This window comes from Tiliqua scincoides, chromosome 1 (genome assembly GCF_035046505.1).
Source record: "Tiliqua scincoides isolate rTilSci1 chromosome 1, rTilSci1.hap2, whole genome shotgun sequence".
NCBI classification, from domain to species: domain Eukaryota; kingdom Metazoa; phylum Chordata; class Lepidosauria; order Squamata; family Scincidae; genus Tiliqua; species Tiliqua scincoides.
The window spans coordinates 304660406-304686048 of record NC_089821.1 but is presented as its reverse complement, the minus strand read 5'-3'; the positions used below and the strand labels follow the sequence as shown (position 1 = coordinate 304686048).

Sequence of the window (25643 nt, the reverse complement as noted above, 5' to 3'; positions counted from 1 at the left end):
TCAGGCTGGAGAATTGTGTGGTGGTGATGCAGTGGGTGGCCACCGCATGGGCATAAGGAACAGTGGGTGGCCACAATGGGTGGGTGGCCACTGCGTGGGTGCCCAGTGCTGGTGGAAGAAAGTGATGCTCCACCTCCTGGAACACATGCAAAGTAGGGATGTGCGGTGGCATAGCGCTTGGGTTGTGTCCTTTTGGAAGGACTCAGGTGGGGAGGCTCTGCCTCACCTGCTCCCACCCAGCCCCTCCCTGCTTAGGTAGAGCATTGCTTCCTTCCACTAGCACTGGGCCATCCACGCAGTGGCCACCCACCCACTGTGCCCACCCACGTTCCTGGTGCCCAGGCAGTGGTCAGTTCTGCATCCCACGTGGCCTGCTCTCCCCCCAACATTTCCTGCATGCCCTGACGTCACCGCTCCGGCAGCCCTGATTGGTCCGGGAGTCCTTAAAAGGCGTGCAGGGCAAGGGCGCGCCCGGCAGGAGCTGGCTGGGGACGGAGCGCACGGCCAGGGAGAGGCTGCGCGATGTCGGGCACCCGGGCTGCTGTTGCCGCCGCCGCTGCCGCCTCCAACGACCGCGCCCCTCACCCGGCTGCCGCTGGAGCAGGGGGCGGACTGAAGCGGCTGCGGAGCGAGCCGGGGGGCAACCGGGTGACGGTGGTGCTGGGCGCGCAGTGGGGGGACGAAGGCAAAGGCAAGGTGGTGGATCTGCTGGCCACCGAGGCCGACGTCGTCTGCAGGTGCCAGGTGGGTGGCTGGTGGCTGGCTGCCTCGGTTGCCAACTGCTGGCAAGGCTCTCTGCTCCTCTGCTTCTAAGTTGCAACGGGGGGGGCGAGTCCCCTAAGGAGAGACCAGCGCTGAGCACCTGTTGGGTGCCTCTTAGCCACTGGTGGGTTAAAAGGCACAGCAGCAGGGACCTTTGGAGAAGTTGGCAACCCTGCACTGGCTTTGCCCTTGGAGGTTTCCTCCTTACTCTTGCCCCTTCTTTAATTTTTCTTAAAGTTTCTTCATAGGGTCAGTCCCCACTTCCCTGCTCCCTGCTCCCACCGTTGGGGGGAGCTGTAGGCAAGGGGGCCTTTTGATTTTCTGCTATTGTGCTGTAGCAGCATCTTTTTATGCTTGCAAATGTGTTTTTTTGGGGAGGGGGTTCTTCTGCTCTTATTTGCTTTTGCTTTCCTTTCAAATATCAAGGCATGCTCTGCACACGCTTACCTGGAAGTAAGTCCCACTGTGCTCACTGGGGCTCAGGGATGTGTGGTGGGTGGGGAGGCAGGGGAGGCAGCCGCCGTTTGAGATGCGCAAACACAACCCACATGCTCTGGACCAGGTGGTTCCCCCCCATTCAATCTGCAGCCAGTGTTAAAAGGTCCGCGCATGGGTTGTGAGTGCATGTGCACCTTGTCCCTGCTGTGACTTTTGTGTGGTCTTGTCAATGAGTGCACTGTAAATCTCTTTTCCCCTTCATTGTTATCTGTATCTTCTGGGTCTTCCTTTAGGCTGGTGGCTCTTTGAAATAAGTTTTATCCCATCAGAGGACAGAAATGTGTTGTGTCACTTCTGCCACCTGTTTGGCATAGAACCCAGGTCATTTTCTTTACCCGCACAGAGCCCATTCATGTTGACTTTTTTCCTGATCACCTTTGTGCCCTCCTCTCCTAGGGTAGCCTGCATATTTCTCTCCCATTTTATCCTCCGTACAACCCTGAGTGTTTAGGCTGAGTGTCTGTCACCCCCCAGTGAGCTTTACCCATGGAGGAGTTTCCTAGCTCTCCCTGTTCCTGCATGAACCTGTGAAGCAGCTTTCTACTGAGTCAAGCCCTTGGTTGATTGAGCGATGCTTGACTGGCAGTAGCCCTCCAGGGTTTGCGGTGGGGTTTTTCCCCAGTTGTCCCTAGAGATGCTGGGGATTGAACCTGGGATCTTCTGTGAATGCAACACACATGCTGGACCAGCGAGTGTGGCCTGCCACTCTTGTTTGGTATATTTTTTTCTGTTTCTCCCCCCCCCCACCTTCTAAAACAAATATTCTCCTCCTCCTTCCTTGCATCCTCCACTTCAGTATTTTGTTTTCTCTCTCTTGTTCCTTTCTTGAATGGCTGCTGTGCCAGGGAGGGGACCTTTAACACTGGCTGCAGATTGAATGCCATGGGGGTGGGGAACACCATCCAGTCCAGAGCTACAAATAGAAATAGCTGACCCCTTGGCGCAAAGTGACACCAGATCCCAAGGCCCAGACAAGCATGGCATGTGCCTGAGCCAGGAGTGCCTGCACAGTGGCACATCTGCTGCGGGTGGGAACACTTGCAGCAGGTGTCCAGTGACGGCTCCTTGTAAGAAAGGTTGCTGAAGGTGACCAGGGAAGCACAGCAGAGTATATAGCAGCCTTGTTCTGCGTGTGGGTGTGCCCAGCGTATCACTTCTCTCTGGGCCGCGTGAGATGTGTTGGAAACAGCCATGTTTGTTTCACGTGCCTGCGCTATTCGTGTATCATGGTGATGGGTCCAAGTTTCTTAGATCAGGTGTGTAAATAAAGGAAGCTGCTCCCTGCCTCACTTCAGGTCATCTCCTCCCAGTCTCACTCATTTCTGGTTTTAGAGCCAGGGCTCCCTCCAGGCTCGACCTTTTCCTCCTGGCCTTCAGTTTATCCCCTTTAATCCTCATTCCCAGCTGCAACCAAGTGTTGCATGCATGTGAAGGTGTTTGCCCAGAGTCTGCCCTCCCCATCCTTATCTCTCTCTCCCTCTGTTGTTTCTCCACTTCTTCCTTGACACTGCAAGCTCCTTGGGAGCAGAGAACTGTTTCTATGGCCATTCAGCCCTTTCTTGCAATCCCCTGTGTGGCTCTATCCATTGCTGAAAGACTCCTATTGTTGGTCAGCTTTTCCTTACTGTTTAATCTTGCTTTCCTTACTGCCAAATCTACCTTCCTGGATTTGGAGTTATTTCAGTCAACAACTTTTTTTTTGAGATACACTTTCCTGAGTTTAGCCCTTGATGGTGAATGACTGCTTTGTCTGAATGGGTCCTTTCTAAGCTCCAGTGGTTCTGATGTTGGAGAAGGAGAAGATTTTGGTTTGTGAGATAGACTTCTCCATCCCTCCTGCCAGTGCACTGTTTACATTGTTTGCACAGCTGAATCACAGAACATCTTCCAAACCTAGAACAGATGGTGCAAGACCAGGAGCTTCTGTGCACACAAATATAAGGCCTGTATATTCAGGTGCATGCAAATGTCTAGTGCAACATGAAGACAGGTGTCTGTTTGCCATTGTGAAAGAGCACGTTGTTGGCATCCTTCAGTCTTGGAAGACTATGGTACTCTGCTCTGAATGGTGGTTCTGGAACAGAGTGTCCTCTCCAGTGCGCGAAGCCTGGGTAAAGTAGTTATGGAGGATAGGCTGTTACCCATGCAGCAATTCCCCCCTCTCCACGTCGCTGAAATGGTCCAGTGGAAAGGCAGAAGCCAATACGGTTGGTTCCAGCAGCGTCGCAGGAGTTGCCAGAACGTGACTGTGTTCAGCCATGAACTGTCTCAGGGACTCCAGCTCTGGATTTTGCCTCGAGGTTTGACTCCTGAAGCCTTTTCCATAACTGGATGTAGCCACAAGGCAGTGGAGGTTTGGGACCAGAGTTTTCCTTCTCTCAGATGAGCTGCCTTCTCAGGCTAATGAGTCCCATCTACCCGGTGGCTGTTTAGTTGGCTGTTTAGTCGCCTCTTACGTCAAGTACAGCCAAACTGAGGGCCTATTCTTATCCCCCAGCCCCCAGGGCGATAGGGAAAGAGCACATATGACACACAAGGTCATTGGATATGGGCAGCCCAATTCTAATCTGCACTGGAACGGGAAGGCTGGCTGGCCTGCCCTGTAATCAACACAAGGTTGGGGCTGAATGCAGCTCAGCACGGAGCAAGGGGAATTCAGTCTCCTTACCCTGGGTAATGCTGCAGCAGCCCCAATGGGTCTACTCAGATCTGAGCCACCTCAAGAGGTGGTGCAGATCTGAGCTGCTCCAGGCTGACTGCAACCAGGGTTAGGATGCAACACAAGTACCGGATTCTGGCCCCATCCTCTGCTCACCTGAGGCCTGCCCATGGGCCCCCCGCCCTCCCCCCTCAAACGCCTCCTTCCCGCCCTCTCCATGCCCCCCCAGACCCCCATGCTGACCTGACTTGGCTGGTGTAGACTTAACTTCCCGCCGACCCAGGGGAGCTTGGGCCAGCCTCACTCCTCCAGAGTCATCACAGAAGTGCCTTGCAGCACTTTTGTGACACTCTTTGGCTGGCGCAAGGGACTTGTGCCGGCCCAGGGCACCTTCTGGATTGCGACCTGAGTGATTCCTTTATGTAGCCTGTGTGTGAGAGAGAATGTTATAGTAGGCAGTGATTGGCAATGAGGTATGCTATTTATGTGACCAGTACTGCTGTTTAGATACTGTTTTGCACATACAGTTTTAAAATGCTGTAATTGTTTTATAAGGAGCTTGGCACAATGATCTTACGATTTGGTACTTTCTGTACAAAGGTTAGTGTGTCAGCTGCTTATATAGCAGTTTGTATGCATTCTTTTGTTGTACTGTATTGATTGTTGTATTGTGTATTGAAGAGCATTTTTAGTCTGTGCAAGTGTGAGAAAACCCAGGGAGGATGTGCACCCTTCCTGTGAAATGCACGTGTGTAAGCCTTTCCTACATGGTGATTATCCCTGTCTAACTAGAATGTAAGTTTGTAAAATGTAACCCTTTCCATTGCAGCCAGTAACCCCAACTTTAAACTCTTTTGGTGGCTTGTCCAAACAACCCCCCCACCTTGAATTTGGTCACCTATCTATCTTATTACATAAATTGACCTTCCTCCCTTAACAAGATGCTCTGTTAAGATATATTTGTTGACAAGTGTGATCAGGCTCACTTTAAGCACACTTTCCAATAAATCTAACCAACACAATATTTCATCTGTTTATAGAGTTCCTTTTATTTTTTTTAACTTGCTTTAAAATCTTGTACTTTTTACCATTAACACTTTTCCAATATTATCAGAAGCTGATTAATGACATGTTTTAAAGTGCATGGTTACAACATTTGTAAATGCACTCCAAGAATTTCATTGGTAGTATTTTACTTTTCTGTCTCACTTTTCCTCCAAGGAGCTCAGAAGTAGCATACTCTACAATATTCTCCCTCTTATTTTCTGTCCTCACAACAACCCTGCAAGGTAGGTTAGGCTGAGAGAGAATGACTGGCTCAGGGTTACTCAGTAAGTTTTCATAGCTGAGCAGAAATTTGAACCTGGATTCAAAAACTTGTGTGTGTTAGAGCCCAATCCTGTGCATGTTTACTCAGAAGTAAATTCCATTGTAGCCAATGGGGATTACTCCCAGGTAAATGTGGATAGGATTGCAGCCTTAAATACTAATGAATTTTAGAACTCATTTTGTAAAGTCAAGACTCAGACAGGGCGATATGTATCACATTAAAAATATACTGACTTACTTTGTATCTGGCACAGATATGATACATACATGAATGCTTAATTTCAAAAGAGGAAACTTCTTTAAAAAATGAGGGTTTCATTGAAAGAAAAAGTCAAGCTGTCTTCATGATGCCTGGAGGTTATTTAAAGCTCAAGATGCTTGGATGCAGACCACAGAGCAGGAAAAGTACAAACTAGTTTGAGAGGATGCCAGCTGGTTAATGAGAAGCAAGAAGGAAGCTGTAAAAGGCTGCTCGGGTGCTGGAACTGTGTGCTCTGTAAGGGAACAGTACATTCTCACCTTGATGGACTGTTCCCCCTGGGGGACTGAGGTGCTGATACTAAGCCACACAAATGCCAAGGCTGAGGGTTGGACCACACTTGGATGGGCTGGATGTTGGAGGGTTTGTCAGACTCTGGCACTAACATCTCAGAGGTCATGGAGAAGCTGTGGGAGAGTCATGGTGCAGCATCTCATCAACCATCAGTCGAAAAGCAAATCCAAAAATGCAGACTGCAATGGTTTAGTCTGCCTGTAGAATGAACACTAAAGGGCTGCCGCACAAGCTTCTCTGGCAACAGCGACCTCCCTACTGGAGGGTTTGATGGGTAGCGCCAAAGAAAACGAGGCTCATACACACTGAAGAAGATCTAAGGAAGCAGTGATTGACCATCTATGAGGCGAGAAATATCAGCAACAATTGCAAAGAGTGGAAGCGTGTCATGAATGACACACAGATCCCAGCAGCACCTGTAGCATCATAGTGGTTTAGAGGTCAACCTGCTCCTCAAGCACCAGCTAAGGACTAAAGAAGAAGCATCTCATCTCCAAACTTTACCATAATTAAGCCAATGGGATGGCATGGAGGTTCGGTAAGACTCTGGGAGCCATGATTGACAAGTGTGTCCCTGTCCACACTAAGAATTAGGACCTTGCATTGCAGCAACTGCTCTTTGCTTGTAGGTCAGTCCTCCATCAAGTGGCGTAGCTGCCCCTCTGGCACCCCAAGCAGTGACTCTCCATGTCATGTCCCATATTAGATCACAAGCACCTCTGCAGCATCTGCTGCCTGAATGGGTCTTCTTGGACCTGCAGCAGCTGTCCTACTGGCAGAAGTTTGAGTGGACCCATAAAGGTGGATTGAGGCTGGGAAGGGGGATTGGATATCAGGGGCATGGCTGCCCCTGAACCACCTCCTTCCCTGTCTCTGAATCTGCCCCATTCTGCCCACACCTCTCCCGCTCCCTTTACTGACCTGCTGGCACCAGGCTTTGCCCCAGGACTGATGGGGTGCAGCCATAGCCACACTCTGCTTATGGCCACTGCCTGGATGCACAGAGTGGTATGTAACCTTTTGCAGGCGCTGTAAAGTACATGCACCTCCTGAACACATGTTCCAGTAGCTCAGTGTGCCCACAGGATTAGGCTCTGAAGCCATATTGGTCCAGAGAGGCAACCTCACTATGGAGGAGGTGGATGGGCTAAGCTAGTCTACAGACTGGGAAGTGTGGAAGAGGTGAGCACATCACTATCCTCTCCCGTAACCAGTGTGTAGTGGTGTGACTGCTGTGTGCCAGCTTCATCTCCCAATTCTCTGTGCCAGTTCTCTGGACAAATCAGGCAAAGCACTGGCTCCTTACTGGCTGTTATTCCCCCACCATGTCTCATTCCTACAGGGCCTTGACTGAGCAAACCAAGTGCCTTAATCAGGAGGTTAAGTACATGCTGACTCTGGTGTGTGTGCGATCAGCCCATCCAAAAGCCCCTGGTCATCCCTGGTAGTGCTAATTCCTACACTGGGGAGACAGATCCACTTCTCTTTGGACTACTGCAGACTTGGTGCCATCATCTCCCTCACCTGTATGTCCCAAGCTGCCCACATATTGCTACTGTTTGATTTTAAGGGAATTCCCCTGATTTTGGGGCTCCTTGTTTAACTTGGGAGGGTTTAACTTTTCCCTAGGTGGTGCCCTTCTACCTGGACCTTTCAGCTTTGGGTGGTGGCAGAAAAAACTCCCTTTCCCAATTCACTCCCAATTTACCCAGTTAAAGAGGCCAAACTAGGATGTTGGGTGCCAGCTGCTAACCATCAGGCATTGTTTGTTGAACATTCTGTCCACTCTTACAGGCAGAAAGGCTTTTGAAACAGCAAAGCTGCCTTTTAGTTTATTTTTATTCTGTGCTGCTCCATTTTTATGTTCCATATTTTACACTTTATTTTTATTGACTGCTAATGCTTTTATGGTTTTTTTGCTATTTTGTTGCTGCATTGTTTTCGTGTGTGTGTGTATTTATTTATTTATATGAAAGCAAGCCACCTTGGGTGTCCACAGCAGTGGAGAAAGGCACAGTTGCTAAAGTGTTTTAAATTGTTTTAAAAAGCGAGTGTCTTGCTCAATGAGAACAAAAAAAGAGTGTATACTCTGCTTAAACGAATGTAAGTTGACAGCAGAGCAAGTGAAAATGAGATCCCAGGAGCACATGACTAAACCACCAGGGCAAACACAAAACATTTCCTCTTAAGTATATTGGATGCAGCAAGCCAGCCAGGAGGCGGTTGGCCTGTTAGAGGACAAAGGAGTTGGGAAATTGCGAAAGGAACTTACAGTGCGAGAGACTACAGAGAATTCTTCGTGACAGCCTTTGCTGCAGAAGATATTGAAGATATACTAATGTCTGAGCTTAGTTTACTGGTAGAGGGTAGCTGAAGAACTTGGGGGGGGGGGTGTCAAATGACATGTTCTTTTAAGAAATACTATTTTCTTTGTTAAGTAGCATGTCCTGGGGGCTAGAGGGCCTGATCCAAAGAGGACGTGTGGAATCAGTGAGATCATTTCTCCCTGGACAAATAGTTTTTTTTTTTTTTTTTTGGGGGGGGGAGCAATTTGGACTGGGACAAGTGAGGGTAAAGGATTAAAGCCTCCTCTCCCTGCTATGATCCCAATTTGAATTGGGGACCTACTCCATTGAGAACCAGGGTTAGAAAAAATGCAAAATCTTCTGGGTTTTTTTTAAATCTTTGTCAAAGAAGACAAAGAAAAACAAACATATAACTGCTTAACTTGGGGTCAAACGGAGATGACCGGATCATCTTCTGAGGTGTTAACAAATATCAGACAGTGCAATCCTGTGCATGTATACTCATAAGTAAGTTCTACTGTGTTCAGTGGGGTTTTCTTGGGTGCATAGTGTTGCAGCCTAAGCTAATTTTTAACAAAACTGACCTCACAGCAACCTAAATTTTCATTCCAAAAGTGCATAAAACAAATTTCCTTTTGTGCACTTAAAACCAGTTGAGCTGTTCCAAATAAGAAATGAGGATTTGCTTGTATGTGAAGAAAAGGCCTCACTTATAGGAGTTCTTAACAAGTTACATGGTGACAGTTGCTATTTTAAACTCAGGCTTCTCCTTTAGGTCCTGATAAAATTGCTGCAAGATCACCAGCAGTATATGAGAAGGTCAAGTTTAAAGTTACCAGAGCTCTGTAAGAAAACAAGCCTGGCCTTTTAGCACCCATCATGAAATTTGAGTTTATTATACTAGATAACAATCGGAGACCAACAATGGAAAATTACATTCAGCTGACACTTATATCCTCCCCGTTGCCTGCTTTTCTGAAGTTTGTAGATAAGGTAGCAGGATCTTCAGACAACAAAATCACATCTTCAGATAATTTCCCTTGGGGGATGTGGCTAGAACTTGGTAAAAGAGAACTGGAGCATTTTTACTGGTGATTCTAAAGATGTAGAGCCACTTTAAACCTGGATCATGTTGCTTATGATATAATGTGTGTGAAAGCAGAAAAGCACCATTTCAAAATCCAGTATATTTTCTAATCAACATAGCTTTTTTGTTTGATTTGTAAATATAGGCAGCAGCCCCTGGAAACAATCTATCCCCCCCATTATAATTGGGGTCTCTTATATCTTGAAATTATGAATAAGATTTGCACATTTTCTCCTCTGTCTTTTACAGCTAATGAGTTTCTGTGTGAGAACAAAGTGCTTATTTCTGACCATTAGCTGTTTAATGATGTCACTTCCTGCTTAATGATGTCACTTCTGTCCCTCAGAAGGCACCATGAATGCTATTTAACCTACTATATGAAATGAGTTGGACATCCCTAACACACGCATTGCAAGATTAGTTTGATCAATCAGGAACATTGCACTATTTACTTACTATATTTGCACCCAGGCACTCAGGAGAGTTTGCAGTTTAAAATAAACATCTAAAAACAATCTAGTTGTTGTGATGCAAAAGGTAAAGGAGATGAAGAGGAAAATAAGTAAATTGGCTATTGGTTCCTGCATTATGTTATGTAATTGTTATAAATGACTAGGTGAAATGGCCAATGAGGGAAACCATTCTGGGACAGGAAGACTGGCAATGGACCCAAGCCAGAATACTGAAGGTCCTCTTACCTCTCCCTCTGATACAGTGAAGTGGAATCTCTGCAGATTGAGCCCTGATAGGCAAAGGAAAAAGCAATGATAAAAATAGAATTTTTAAAATAGAAACAGAAAGGACAAAGTCTGGAGGATGGCCATAAACTAACTCTTCTTGAATTGGAATTTTCATGGGTCTACTGGACAAACTTCCTCACAGAAAAAGGAAGTTATTCCCTGAGGGAACCTGCTTTGGGTCCTCTCCCATATTAGAAATCAAATTGTAAATAAGACTGTGTCTGCAACACCGTTCCAGTTTTATAGTCAGAAAACAGATCACGAAATTAACCCACAATGGTGATGCTAAAATTAGGGAAAGGTGAGATAGAAATATGGAAAATAAAGAAAACTTTCCCTAATTTTAGCATCACTATTGTGGGTTAATTTCCTGATCTGTTTTCTGACTATAAAACTGGAATGGTGTTGCAGACACAGCTTTATTTACAATTTGTTTTCTAATATGGGCTCTGACAAACCCCATACGGTACAAGAAAGCACAGTTATGGAAATATCTGTGAAAACGATGAAGCAGTTGAGTAAGGAAGGCAAAAATAATAAAGACTAGTTTCTCAACTAGCAGTACTTGTACCACCGGTGGTGCTTGAGGTAGTGCCCGGTGGTATGCAAGGGACTCCCAGACTCCTGATGCCTGGCAACAAAACTGACAATGCAATGCAAAAAGCAGCAGCAGGATACTCAACACAGCGGGCAGAGCTCCAGCGTATTCTTTTTCCAAGCTCAAGAAAGCTCTCCCATCCACCCTGAGCCTCTTACTGATGTTTTGTCACATTGCAGCAACTGTTACCCTGCACATGCCTGATCTCGTCTGATCTCGGAAGCTAAGCAGGGTCAGGCCTGGTTAGTACTTGGATGGGAGACTGCCTGGGACTACTGGGTGCTGTAGGCTTATACCATAGTCTTTCGAGACTGAAGGTTGCCCACCAATTTTTTTGTCACATTGTGTCTGGAAGTAACTGGCAGTGACATCATCGCCAGTTTCTTCCAGTGGTACTTCCAACAGGTGGACTGTGCAAAGTGGTATAGTGGGGGAAAAACATTGAGAAACACTGGACTAGTCTGCTCATAGTTGGGTTTCCTGAAGCTCCATGGGCTCAACATGCTTGTAAACATAGGGCACAGAATTTCTGTCCACACTGGTAAATTCTTTGTGAATTGTCAAACACCTTAAATCAGGTTAAAATGCTTTAAATGAATATTTTTGTTTTTATTTTTGGCAGGGTGGAAATAATGCAGGCCATACAGTGGTTGTTGATGGGAAAGAATATGATTTTCACCTCTTTCCTAGTGGAATAATTAATCCCAAGGCCATTTCTCTAATTGGTAAGTTAAAAGATGGGAAAGCCCGTTGTGAATAGGTTCTTCATTCCCTGGGAATGAGCATCCAGAGCAGCTGGACCGTGACAGCTGATTCTGTTACTCTGCTTTATACCTGAGGCCATGGAATGTGGGGCGGGGGGGGGGAATCACATCACTGGAAGCTAGGTGGATAATTTAAGAGTGATCTTGAGTAGACCGCATAATTAAATATATATTTATAAAGTTAAATGTTATAGGCTGAGTTCCAGAGAGCACTCTGATGCTTCCAAGAGCATGGGCATACCCAACAGAATCTTGTGGCTCTCTTGGAATAGCAGACCACCGAGCTTGAAATGCTTTGGAAGCTACTTCTGTTTGGAAGCATACGCCTGTGTTCTGCTCTAGCAGCCCAGATTGGCTGTGAAGGGATGGAGAAGGGGCTGCTTGCATGGCATGATTAGGTACCCTGCAAAACTTAGTGCTTTGCACCCCCTCTAGCTATGCTCCTGGACCACAGGATAAGCTAGGTTTGTATGTTCATAGCAAGGCAACATGCAGAAAGGCAGTAGGCGGCTCCCTCTGTGTGGGTAGCTATTTCAAGCTTGCAGAAGATTTTAAGGTGACTTTTCTTACTGTACGCTAGCAGTTTTCTTCTGGTGTGCAGTTTGGAAATTAGAGATCTGTGATTTCTAAATGGTCTTACATTTGGTTGTTTGTTTACAGTCCTGAGGATTGAATCAAATTCAGTTGTTCTAAACTTAATAATACTAGATTAAATTGTCCCATTTTTTTCTTTATGATGGCAGGCAGCACTCCCTTTAAGTTGCACAATGGCACAGCTCAAAGCCCTGGGAAGCCAAGCCCCAGAGAGGTGGCAGCACGGAGCAAGGCTTGGGAGGTGGAAACTTCCACCCAATTTGCCGTGCACCAGACAGAGAATGGCAGAGTCACCTGCCCGGCTCACAAATATAGACATACAAATAGTTATAAGATGAGGGCGAGGGTTGGTATGATGGCTGCTTAGGTAACAACTCTGTTACACTGTTGCTGATGTAAGAGGCAACAGTGTGTACCCCCCCCCCCCAAAGAAAAGCAGCAGAGGGTTGTAATATATTCCCAGTTCCTAGGAGGAAGGGCATCTGACGGGTTCTCTTCTAGGTGAAAAGTTTCAGGTTTCCTCAATCATGGCGTCACTCAAAAGCAAGTTTGAAGCTTGCACATTCGGTTATCTCAGTGATTCCCAAACCGCGAGCTGTGGCTCCCTGGAGAGCTGTGGAAATCAGCCAGGGGAGCTGTGGAATTCTTTCAAAAAACCTGCTGCCCTATATAATGTATGCATAGGACTGTATCACTAATGGGAAGTCATGGCCAATGGTCCACTAGGTCAAGGGAGCTGCCAGTAAAAAAAAAGTTTGGGAACCACTGCCTTATTTCTTTATTTGCATGCAAGGGGGAACATTAGAAATTTTCCTATGTTGCTTTGCAGCAAACCATAGTTTGGTGTTGCATCTGAATGCAACCTTTTCTTCCCTCCCAGCTTTCTGACAGGGCATCTTCCACCCACACTGACACAGTGGCTTGAGAGAAGGCAGATTGCCTTTCGAAAGGTTCATGTTTAGTAGCACGAACTTGTGAAGCATTACAACAGAAGGTCATAGTTCAATGATTAAATATATGCTTTGCGTATGTACGGCCAGCGGTTTCTGATATCCCCAGTTAATTCTTCAAATAGAGGCCCTGAAAAAAAGCATTTTGATCTTGCGCATTGCCTGTTGGTCTGACTTAAGGAATAAAGTAGTTGCCCTGTGCTTAGATTTTGTGCGTTAGTTTGAAAGATGAGTTTGATTTTCTATTTTTACAGCAAATCTTTTGTGCATCTTTTTTGTTTTTTTTAGGTAACGGTGTAGTTATACATTTACCGGGCTTGTTTGAAGAAGCTGAAAAAAATGAGAAAAAAGGTTTGTAACAGATACTTCAATTTTACCTATTGTGGCAGTTAAGAATTTAAACTAATAGAGAATTCTGAAAGTTTGGTAGCAATGAACATCAGTGCATCGAGAAAAGCAGCGCCAGCTCCAGGTTTGAGAGGGTGGGTCTTGAAAAAGTGCCCTTTGGTGCCCCTCAAATTATGTGTTTTTTGTTTGTAAAGATTTTTTGACATCACCATCAAAGTTGGTAGAAGCAGAATTCTTGGGAGCTGACAGTCACCACCTCAGTTTCCCCATTACGTCTGATGCAGCATTATTCTAGGGCAGTGGTTCCTAAACTTTCTTGACTGGTGGTTCCCTTGACCTACTGGGCCATTAGCCACAGCTCCCCATTAGGGCTACAATCCTTATACATTGTATAGGGTGGCAGATTTTTTGTGAGGATTCTGTGGCTCCCCTGGCTGGTCCCAACCAAAAGAAAAGAGAGAGAATAACGGCAAATAAAATGTATACCTGTAGTAGATTCCAGCATAACATCCAAATCCTAATGAAGAAACAGACTGTGCAAATTGCAGGAAAGTTCCACCACTACTAACTTCTGCCTGGGCCAGCCTGTCAGCCTGTTTTGAGAATTCTTAATCCTTTGTTGAGACAGAGCAAGCTCCATTGCTCACATAGTTTTTGGCAAAAGTTTGCATCATAAACAACCCCAGAAACTAGTTCCATCTGTCACCATCTGCAGCTAAAGCCAGGTAAAATTCCTTTGCATTTGCAAAAGGCCACCTGCAAATCAAAACAGTCTAGAGGTGCTGCCACATAGTCTGGCTGCTTCAGTGCATCAAGTAACATATTAACATTTCAAACACAAAATCCTTGATAATACTGTATATGCATTTTACAGCGACAAATATATATGAGAGAGACCTTCAGAGAGTTGGACTGTGGCTACATTTGCAACCCTTTCTTAGCTGAACAATGCTGTGGGGAGAGCTGTGCAACAAACTTCAGGGGCTCCTTGTTGTGTGAACTTTGGCCTTGTGACAAAACCTGCTCTATATTCAGCTCCATAGTGGAGTTTGTTCTAATTCTTTTTCTGTTTAAAACCTTTTTTAGATGATATGAGGGTTATTTGAATACTGGAGAGGAGCAGTGGTATTGCAGTAGCAAATTCCCTTGCCCACAAACTATATGCTATTGATGTAGGACATGTGAGAGAGCTTGTGTATTTTGCACAGAAATTTTTCTATGCACCATCAGGAACCAAACCTAGCTGCATGATGCTGAGAGCCCTTTGAGCATATAGCTGAATGCCCAGAGCTCTCATCATATGCTCTTATTAATGGCACAATGTCAGGAGATGAGCGTCCTGCCATGGAGGTTAATGCTTCCACTCATAAAAGCCCTAATAATGTAAAAAAAAAAGAGAGAGAGAGAGAGAATAAGAATTCTTGAAATATAGACCGATCCACAGTGAAGCAGCACGGGCATTACTGCAAAGTTGTAATAATTGTAGCACTTCCCTACTTACTCTCACTCATATTTAATTCCATATTTCTAATATGCTGAATATATACATTATGTAATTACTGCTTAGATTTTTATTTTTACTGCATGTATCTAAGGGTGCAATCCTAACTCTCTGTTAGGCCGGCACAAGTATGCTGGACCCAACCCTGTTCCCTGAGCAGCACAAAGCCTCTCCAGGCTGCTACATACTCCTCGGACTTGTGTCACCTCCTGATGTGGTGCAAGTTTGAGGAGACCCATTGGGGCTGTGATGGCTTTCCCAGGGGTAAGGGGAAGAGTTTCCCCTTGCCTCTGGCTGAGCCACTTCTGGCCCCAGTCTTACGCTGGATACAGCGCAGGCCTCCTGGTCTGCCTGTTCCAGTGCAAGATAGGATTGTGCTGCACATTACATTTGCCCCTCTTCTCTGATGAAATTTTTGGATAATCCCCTACTCCCTTTTCTGAGTCTGCATTGTTTGGAATGAATTATTCAGAATGAAATATTCAGAATGAAAACCATTGATCCAGCAATTCCCAAGTGGTGATGGATCAAGACCAAATGGGGAGTTGGAGAACTGGCATCAGTCCACCACTTGTGGTTCATGATGACAGCAGAATGAAGTCTGGGTTTTGGGATGGAATCAAACTGATAAGTCCTGCATCACATATAGCCTTATTTACACTGTTTTTCCCTTTTTGAAAACCTCTAAGTGGAAAAACTTGAGATCCACTTCATTACTGTAACTTAGGTGCTGGAAGTGATGTTTTCAGTCATAATGGACTGGATTCAGTGCAGTGTGTCCACAGCTCTGATAGCACCCCCCTGAAAATGTACTGTTGAGGGAGGGGGAAGAGCTTAGGATGGGGTGCTTTGTGAGGAGGGAATTGCTGACAATCAGGAGGCTGACTTTTGAAAGTGGAGGTGTCTGCTTACTCACACAAGTAAGCTTGGACACAAGCAATAATGTTTTTCATTGGGTTTGTTTTTTTTAAAAATCATTTTTAAGCTGGAAGAAGAAAGCAATAGAACATGTTGTAACTTCTTATAATCAAGTCTTATAACCTTTAGGGAGCAAGACCCTGTTGACCCTCACTGCATTTCTTCTGACAGGTTTAAGAGACTGGGAGAAAAGACTCATCATATCTGACAGAGCACACATTGGTAAGCTGTGGGGACCAGTCTGAACCACTGGTAGATTTTTGTCACATTCTGAGAACTTTATTGGACATCCATTATTTGCACTGAGTATTGTACTTCTGTACCATAGGAGGCGAGTAATATTTTCAGTGCGATAAGGAAGAGTTGGAAATAATTTGTTTACATATCGTATGTAATGTCTTTACTCTTGCAAATGATGTTACTAATAGTCACAGAGGGTTGTAATGACTTTGCCACTAAAGTCATTTTGTGTGTGTGGGTGTGTGTGATATATCAAAACCAAGCTCTTTTTTTGTCTCGTTTGATTCCTCTTCCTTTTCCTCTGCTGTGCAGTGTTTGATTTTCACCAGGCAGTTGATGGACTTCAAGAAGTGCAGCGACAAGCGCAAGAGGGAAAAAAGTAATTGTATATCTTGGTATACTTGAATTCTGCTATTAGACTTGGCATAGGTCTGAACAGAATATATTACACATTATTCAGCATGCACTGTGTCTTGACCCCCTACCTTCTCTAACCACTTTTGTTTGAAGCACTTTATCCACAGGTTTGGAACCTCTAGGTTTGACTCAGTGCAGGTTCCAAACCTGTGTTGGAGCACCTCACCTGACCTTGTGGATGCAACCAGAAGCCCCTTCCAGTTGCATCTGGGTGGCATTCAGAGGCCTGGGCAGGCCACACATGGCCTCTCCAGGCTTCAGACACCTCCTGGAGGTCAAAAAGGCCCTTCTGGTTTTAGTGACACCTTTTGTGAAACTGGTTTTCGATGCCTTTCTGACACCTCTGGAGGGCGTTCTGAGGCCTGGAGAGGCCATGTGTACCTCAAACACCTCTGGACGTGACTGGAAGGCTACTTCTGGTTGCATCTAGAGGTTCTATTGGACTCACACCTGCAGATTCCATTATCTGTGGGTTTTGGTATCTGTAGGGGGTCCAGGAATGAGATATTGAGGTCCAACCTATAGACCTTACAAGGCAGCATTGCCTGGGACTCTAGATTTTCAAGGACTACAGATGGCACAATCCAAAATGAGGCCTGCATAGATCTTGGCTGCATTTTAACCTGGTATGGTGTAAAACAGGATCCCAGACATGTCACAGGCCTCTGCTTGGAGGGTCCTGCTGTGGGAAATTTTTTTAATAACACTTGCATCTGGCCAATTCTCTAAGGAGCTCAGAGTATTGATGATCTCATTTTATCCTCACAACAAGCTGGGCTTCTATACCAGGTCGTTTTAGTGTTGCTAAGGTATTGCTCTTCTGCAATTGACTAGAAGTGGGGACTAAAATGAACTTCCACTTGGCATTTTATATAGTGTCATAGTCCCCATAACAAATCTCATCAAACCTGCTCCATGGGCAACAGATATGTTTAATTGAATGCAACCCTGTTCAGCAGCAGTTTTGCTTCTCCTGGCCACTGCTTCTGCTTTTCAGCTACAGGCCCTTTAATCAGTTGTTTCCTACTCTGGCAATGGCATTTCTTCATTGATCCTACCCTAGTCCATTTCTGTTTGGCTGGCAGGCCCATAATGACTTTGTAGCAAAAAGCGATTGCTAATTTTTTTTATTACTGAACAATTGCTGTGGCTGCAAAGAGGAAATTAAAAGGTTCACCAACCAGGTAGGACTTGACAGAAGGATACAATTCTGGCCACAGCATGTGATGTTCACTCATAACGCTTCTGTTTTTTTAATTGCAATTTTAATTTCATTCTTCCTTTAAGGAGCTTGGAGTGGGGGTATGCTAAGATCTGTTTTCTCCTCCCCTTGATCAGTACCACAAACTTGTGAGGCAGTATAGGTTGAGAGAGAAAGATTAATTGCAGGGCACTCAGTGAGCTTCGTGGCTAAGCAGAGATTTGAATTGAAGTTTCCCTGGTCCTTGTAGCTATTGCACTGGTTCTTCATTCTCTGCGGTAGCAGGTGCATCTGTTGCACGAGGTTTTTGCAACAGTTTATTCACAGCTGGGTGTTCTTGTAAGAACCCTGCTGGATCAGACCAAAGGTCTGCCAAGCCCAGCATTCTGTTTCCCACACGTGCCTCTGGAAGTTCACAAGCAGGGCATGAAGGAAAAGCCACTCCCTCTGTTGCCTGCTCTCTCCAGTAGGTAAATGGAGGTTGAAAGGTGCATGAAGGTTTCACTTTGCCATTGTGATTTAGGTTTCATGGTATCAGTGTCATGATATCAGTGGCTGAACTGCAAGTGGTGGGGAAAATCCAGGTCTGACTATAGACAGATTTGTGCTGTGTAGGACAGACCTTTTTCTACTACCCCTAATGTTTGGTAACATTTTTTCAGTGCCTTGGAGCACCATCCTATGTGTGTCTACTCAGACGTAGGTTCCATGGTTTTCAGTGGAGCTTACGCCCATGAAAGTGGACAAAGGATTTCAGCCCTAGTTGGTGCACAGCCTTCTCCCAACTGTCTGGTGTCTTTTCTTTCCAGTCTGCCCTGCCAGGCCTCCTATGCTGGATGTTATGTTGAATAGGTCAGGGAGCTGGAAAATGAAACCCTGTTGACCTATTTAGAAAGCTCTGCAAGATATGGGAGTGAGGGAATGAAAACCAGCAAACCCACAGGAGCCTTGGAAATTGACACATTCTGGCCTAGTGCATTGTCTCTTAGGCACTATTACCTGGCTCAGTTAGAGTGCCCTGCATGGAAGAGTGGGCTGGGGTGCACTTTGGGAGTTGAAAGGTGAGGAGTTACCCCCCCCCCCCACACACACACCAGTAGTTTGATGCCACATGCAAGGAATTTTCAGAGGGGTGTGTGAAAGACAGACACAAACACACACAGCTTTCAGCAGGCAGGTTAGGGCCACCAAGTGGATCATTCCCCCAAGTGCATCTTATCAGTCTTGTTAGGGTTTCAGTTTAGAGAAGGAGAGAGCAAGAGCGTAATCTGACTTAGAGGACTGAGTTCCTTATATCTCTAATAATACAGATACGAGGAAAGATAATTTTTTCACCCCTGCATGATGAGCCTGTCTGTAAAAATGGTCCCTTCTAATAATACTCATATAAATACTTTGTATCTGGTCAACATAAAGTGAAGATGAGGAGACCCCTTGTGTATTGTAACTATAAATAGACATGTGTCTCATGCTGCAGCTTGAGATTAAAAGTGGATCCTTGTGTATCAGAGACAGTGGAAGACTGATGTTGTTCTCCAAGTGGCTGAGTACACTCCCGCCCCATCCCTCCAAAAGTCACTCCTGAAAGAATTTAGGTGAAAACATGTTTTACCATTTCAGTTGTCTAAGCAAAAAGTGTACTTTCAAAAGTTTCCTATTATAGGGCCCTTAAAATGACAGTATTGCTGTAAGATTTCTTTCTATGATTACCTCTCATTCTTTTATTTCTTCACTAGTATTGGCACAACAAAAAAAGGAATTGGACCAACCTACTCTTCCAAAGCTGCACGGACAGGGCTTCGAGTTTGCGATCTTCTTTCAGACTTTGATGAATTTTCTTCAAGGTATCCTGTTGAAACACGAATCAAGAAGCGATAACGTGTTTATTTTAATAATTTTTTTTTACTATTTTGCAAAACAAAACAAAACCCTTCAAACACCAACCACAGCTAACATAGCAGAGAGACAAAAGAGCAAAAAAATCCACTTTGAAACAAAGTTGGAAACAATACTTAAGAACATAAGAAGAGCCCCACTGGATCAGGCCAAAGGCCCATCTAGTCCAGCTTCCTGTATCTCACAGTGGCCCACCAAATGCCCCAAGGAGCACACCTGATAACAAGAGACCTGCAAGGCTTCCTGGGAATTGTAGTTAAGAACATAAGAACAGCCCCACTGGATCTGGCCATAGGCCCATCTAGTCCAGCTTCCTGTATCTCACAGCGGCCCACCAAATGCCCCAGGGAACACACAGGACAACAGGCACAACCTGCGTCCTAGTGCCCTCCCCTGCATCTGGCAATCAGAGGCAGCTTGCCTCTAAAACCAAGAGCTTGCACATACCTACTATGACTTGTAACCCGTAATGAGCTTTTCCTGCAGAAATTTGTCCAATCCCATCTTAAAGACAGCCAGGCAAGATGCCATCACTACTTCTTGTGGCAAAGAGTTCCACAAACTAATTACATGCTGGGTAAAGAAATATTTTCTTCTGTCCTAACTCTCCTAACACTCAGCTTTCGTGGATGTGCCCTGGTTCTGGTGTTATGCTAGAGGGAAAATAGCGTCTCTCTATCCACTCTGTCCATCTCTTGCATGATTTTGTATGTCTCAATCATGTCCCCCCTCAGGCGCCTCTTTTTTAGACTGAAGAGGCCCAAACGTTGTAACCTTTCCTCATAGGGAAGGTGCCCAAGCCCAGTAATCATTTTTGTTGCTCTCTTTTGTACCTTTTCCATCTCCACTAAATTCGTTTTGAGATGTGGCAACCAGAACTCCAGGTGTGGCCTAACCATCGATTTGTACAATGGCATTACAATATTAGCTGTCTTATTCTCAATGCCTTTCCAAATGATCCTAAGCATGGAATTAGCCTTCTTTACTGCCACAATGCATTGGGTCGACACTTTCATCGAGCTGTCCACAAGGACCCCAAGATCTCTCTCCTGATCTTATATAAACCATATATCCTGTTCAGTTTGGGTCTGTTTCAGACTTTGCTCAATACTTTTAAACAGATGTTTTCCCATTACATAGACCTGCTCCAGTGATGCTTAAGAGGTATCAGTTATTAGGAAAAAAGTTTTTATTTACATCATTTTTTCCTTTCCCACAGATGTTTTAGCACAAGTCAACTTCTACATAACACTGTATTTCAGTTCTTGTGTTCCCATATCTTCATATTCACGGAAAAATTTTGTTTACGATATTGTGTATTAAATTCCTTATTCTGGTTAACATAGGAACATAAGAAGAGCCCAGCTGGATCAGGCCATAGGCACCTCTAGTCCAGCTTCCTGTATCTCGCACTGGCCCACCAGATGCCTCAGGGAGCATGCAAGACAACAAGATACTTCTGTCTCACTGCCACACCCCTGTATCCAGCATTCTATTTACCCTTGCACCAAATGAAGACACCAAACTGCAGCTTGAGTTTAACTTGGGCCACTTTATTAAACGCAAGTGACCAATTTTTAAAGCATGAAACTTACTGAACACCCCATCCCTCCCTCTCCAGTCTGGAGTATGTGAAGAAAACTGCCACCCGAGCCAATGTGGGTGACAGGAAAATATTCCTATCCAGCCCTAGTGGTGAGCAACCAGCTAATCTCAGACTGTACGTACCCATTATGGCTTGTAATCTATGATGGAGTTTTCCTCTAGAAATCTGTCCAATCCCCTTTTAAAGGCATCTAGGTCAGACGCCATCATCACATCCTGTGGCAAGGAGTTCCACAGACTAATTACACACTGGATGGTACAGTTGTTTGAATTCTGATTTATGTGAGAACACTGCTTATTTCTTGCAAATCCTTTAAGTACAGATAAAGATATCTTAGGAATAACTTTTGGATGTTGAGAATGGTATTGAAACCTCAAGATCCACAGTTTTATAGCATTCTTAAGATGGAGTGTGTGAGGTGTAAGGCAGACTTAGAAATAGGCTACACTAGGTGCAAAACAGATTTCAGATTGCACTAAGAGTTGCTGGGATAAACAAACAGTAATAGCTGCCCCTGCCCCAATTAAGAGAAATAATAAAATAAAATCTAACAGTCACTTGGATCTGTCTCAAGCATAATGTAGAACACACATGTCCCTGATGTGGAAGAAAACAGGAGAAACATGGCAGGCTTCATATTAGCAAAGCTAGAGATTAATTCTGGATGGCACACTAGGTAAAAGTCAATTGTAAAAATTGGGTAGATTATTCCAGTAGTGTACCATCAGGGTGACCAGATGTCATAACTACAAAAGAGGACAAGGCACCCCAAAATATAGGACATGACATAATAAAATCCAAAGACACTCATATATTGATTTCATATAGTTAATTTAAACACTATATTTCTTATTTAAAACTATGTTACATATAATTTATTACATATAATTTTTTAATTACAAGAAGGCTATGCAGAGCCTGCTCACTGGAAAAAGGAGGACACTTACGTTCTTTTTCAGAACACAAGGCTAAAAAAGAGGACGTCCTGGAAAAAGGACATCTGGTCACCCTGCGTACCAAGGGCAGAGTGGGATGGCGGTCCGCCCTGCATGCACACCATAAGGGGGTGCCACCATGCCTGTCCTTTTGAATGCAGGGTAGACCTGTGGAGAATCACAAGGAAGAGGCCTGGTCTACCAGTTGCTTTGAATTCCGGGTAGACCAGGGCTCCCCCAGGAGGGGAATCTCAAGGTGGAAGCAGGTCTATCCTTATCTTCAAGCAGCCAAAGATGGGATGGTGGGAGCAGGCCATCCCGGGTACCTGTGGTGCTGGGTACGCCACTGGGTTACTCTGGGGAGTGTGTAGCTCCCAAAGTTAAATCCCATTTCAGCTGGTAGAAGATAATCTTCCTTCAGTTTAAAGACCCCTCTTCTGGATGACTAAAGGTGGTATTCTCCAAGTCTTCAGCTAACTTGAATAGGTGTGAGGATCAGTTCACCATATGAACCCGCATGGGGACAGTCTGGTTTGCTTGGATGAGGGAATTGTCAGCTTACAGCCCAATCCTATGCAGGTCTACTCAGAAGTAAGTCCCATTGGGTTCAATGGGGCCTACTTCCAGGGAAGTGTGCATAGGATTGTAGCTTTAGTAGCATTCTGTGAACTGTGGCCAAGGGCTGTTGAAACAGGAAGACAGGTTTCAGAAATTCTGTATGTTTGCTATTCTACAGATTCAAGAATCTGGCTTACCAGTACAAGTCAATGTTTCCTTCTTTAGAGGTTGACGCAGAGGGACAACTGAAGAAACTAAAGGTAAGCATTGGAGAAACTAATTGGTTATGCCTCTATTTAAGACATTAGATCAACATAAGACAGAATCAAAATATGTGAAATAACAGGTTCAAAAGGGAGATAGATACAAGGCATAGCAGATGTGCAAAAATCATAGTAGGTGGAAGGATTATTTTGCATTTCGATTCAGGTTCAGATAAATGCTGGATTCAGAGAAATGTGAGGACAGTTTAGTTTGGACTGCAGGGGCTTCTCACTCCTCACTGCTGCCTTTTGTTGCCCCTTTGAAAATATGCTCCTGAGGGGTTGGGATCCTTTCAGAACTACATGGAACTCAGGGCTGCAAGGGGAGTCAGTGGGAGGCAGAGACTGGGAAAGACACTTGCCTTCTGCTCATGCAAGGGACCCTTTGAAATCCCAGCTGAGGTCTTTAAATGGGAAAGATAGTGAATTTTAATTCAATGTTTCCTTGTCCAGGACCAGCTTATCTGTTGCATAATGTCAGCACTTGCTTGACTGAGGTCACAATTCATTGGGAACTTTCCCGAAAGGAATGGGAGTTGAGCATAAGCATTTCAGAAGGATTCTAGGGGTGAGTTCACAAATGCATATCCATCACTTGATGTCTTGATCCATATCCGTCACCTGATGACATATCAAGTCATGACTTGTATTTGTGATATGGCTATTGAGGACTGTGGTGCAGTGGTTAGAACCCTGGACTAAGAGCAGGGAGATCCAGGTTCAGCCCAGCCACAAAGTTCACTGGGAGATGATCTTGAACCAATCTCATCCTAACCTGTCTCAGAACACAGTTGTAAAATGGGGGCAAGGGAAGAACCATGTGTGCTGCCCTGAGCTCTTTGGAGAAAGGATGTTATACAATAAGTGATTAATCAAATCACTATGGAAAGAGTTTTTGTACTTGTATGGTAGCAAGCGAATGGCCATGTGCTGGCTAGAATACACAGCCTCAATTGGCTGAAAGCACAGCTCAGACAGCTGTTCTTTTCAGCAACAAAGTTTTGAATTGTTTTTATTTTTATAATACTATAAAAAATTACACCCAGGACAACAAGTGCTAAAACAAACAGTGTTATAGCAAGCAGTGCTATCGGTGCTATTACTGAACTTGCATGTGTGAATCAGTCTACCAGAAGAGAGATGTTCTGGGTAGGTTAAGCCTTGGAGCACAGCAGCATCCTTCAGGAAGTGGCAAATTGGGAGCCACAGAAGGCTTATTTACACTTAGCTTCTTGTTTGGGTGGCCTGGACAATTGCTAGATCATGATATTTGACTGACTGTTTTGTTCTGGGTCATTTGCTTTTGAATGGGAGTCTGTGGCCTGAACAGTCCGGTCTGGACTTGAGTCTGGGAACATTTTGTAATGGGGAAATAGTCAGTTGGGGTGCCTGAGCCTGAAGGGAAGGTATGGGTTGGAGTGACTGGTCTGATGGGAGGGCTGTAGCTAATTAGTAGAGCACCTGCTTTGCCTGCAGACAGTTCCAAATTCAATCCCTGGCAGCATCTCTGGTTGGGGCAGATAGAAATTCCTGTCTGAAATCCTGGAGAGTCGATGCCAGTCAGTGTGGACAGTTCTGAGCTAGAGGAAGTGCAGCATAAGACAGCTTCCTGTGGGATTCCAAAGAGTGTCCTCTAGGAGAGCAGTTCTCAAACGCTGGGTTTGGAACCCACCAGTGGGTCGTGACCCAATTTTTGGTGACGGTAGATTAGGCTACGTGCAAAGATTAAACAAGCTGCTACTTGGGAGGGGGAGCACTGCTGCCCAATCATCATCTAGCCAACCTCTTGGCAGTTATAAATCAGGCAGCAGCCTCTAGGGCCTCTAAAAAGATTGGGAACCATTACTCTAGGGCAGTGGTTCCCTGCATTTTTTCATGTGCATACCCCTTGGTAGCCCATTTCCATAAATTGCACCCACATATTAGCAAAATGTTTGTAAATAATATAGTTGCTGTTATTTCAATGTTTTCAACTACTGATCCATATCTGATAATACACAAATTGATGACCTGAAACTAGCAGTTGCTGGGGCTTTCGCAGCCAGCTAGCTGTCTTCTTTCTTGCCTTGCCAGCCCTTCAGGGCATTCTGCCTTTTTCCACCATTATTCAGTTCTTTTTCAAGTACAAGTATAACCTTATTATCCATGGATTTTTTTTACCTGCGGTTTAATCTCAACGAGATGAGAAGGGCCCTTTAAATTAAAGGAAAAAAGTTGTTTAACAATAGCCTCCTTAATGTGAGGGAGGACAGCTGGCTGACAGTCTGTCAATCATTCTCTCTCCAGGCACTTAAAACAGCTTCACTCCAAGGCAAGCGACCCCTCCCTTCCCTCTGAGCATGTGAAAGAAAGATGCTCCTTCCTTTGCATTCCTTCCCAGCACTGCACTCTGGGTGAAGGAAGGGGTTGCTGGCTCAGAGTGAATCCTTTCTAAGCACCTGGAAAGAGACTGATGGATTGTCTGCCTAATGACTCTGTCTTACATCACAAAGGTCAGCAAGGCTGTTTTTAAATCTCCTAGCAAAGGGACATTGTTTTTTAAATGATTTGCTTTAATGCGATTTTTGCCATCCACATGAGTTTTGGGAACAGAACCCTTGCAAATACCGAGACTCAACCCCTAAAGGTTCCTAAAGGTATCCAGAACCCCTGGATACAGAACCCCTAAAGGTTCTGTACCTCAGGTTGGGAACCACGGCTCTAGGGGATAATGCATTTATTTGGTGTAATCTCTGAGATGTTGGATTGTGCCAGGGTTCTTTCTCTTGTTAACTTTTAGAAGACCTGGAAGTAATCTTGAGTCACACCAAGGTTACTACTTTGAAACTATAGCGAACTACTTTGAAAATAGTGAACTTGGAAGACCATTCTGAAATCATATCATACTTAGGAGTTTTTCCCTGAAATAAATGCACATATC

At 44.9% G+C, this 25643-nt stretch overlaps 1 protein-coding gene across 1 annotated transcript in view; it reads left to right on the top strand.

Moving 5' to 3' along the window:
- The first annotated feature begins 461 nt into the window (after positions 1 to 461).
- Positions 462 to 25643, top strand: part of ADSS1 (adenylosuccinate synthase 1) — a 31971-nt gene continuing 6789 nt past the window's right edge. The window contains exons 1-7 of the mRNA XM_066629516.1: positions 462 to 744; positions 11155 to 11257; positions 13129 to 13191; positions 15779 to 15829; positions 16160 to 16226; positions 19202 to 19309; positions 22639 to 22720. Coding sequence (XP_066485613.1) covers positions 523 to 744; positions 11155 to 11257; positions 13129 to 13191; positions 15779 to 15829; positions 16160 to 16226; positions 19202 to 19309; positions 22639 to 22720 — 696 coding nt within the window. The 5' untranslated portion in view covers positions 462 to 522. The remainder of the gene's footprint in view (positions 745 to 11154; positions 11258 to 13128; positions 13192 to 15778; positions 15830 to 16159; positions 16227 to 19201; positions 19310 to 22638; positions 22721 to 25643) is intronic.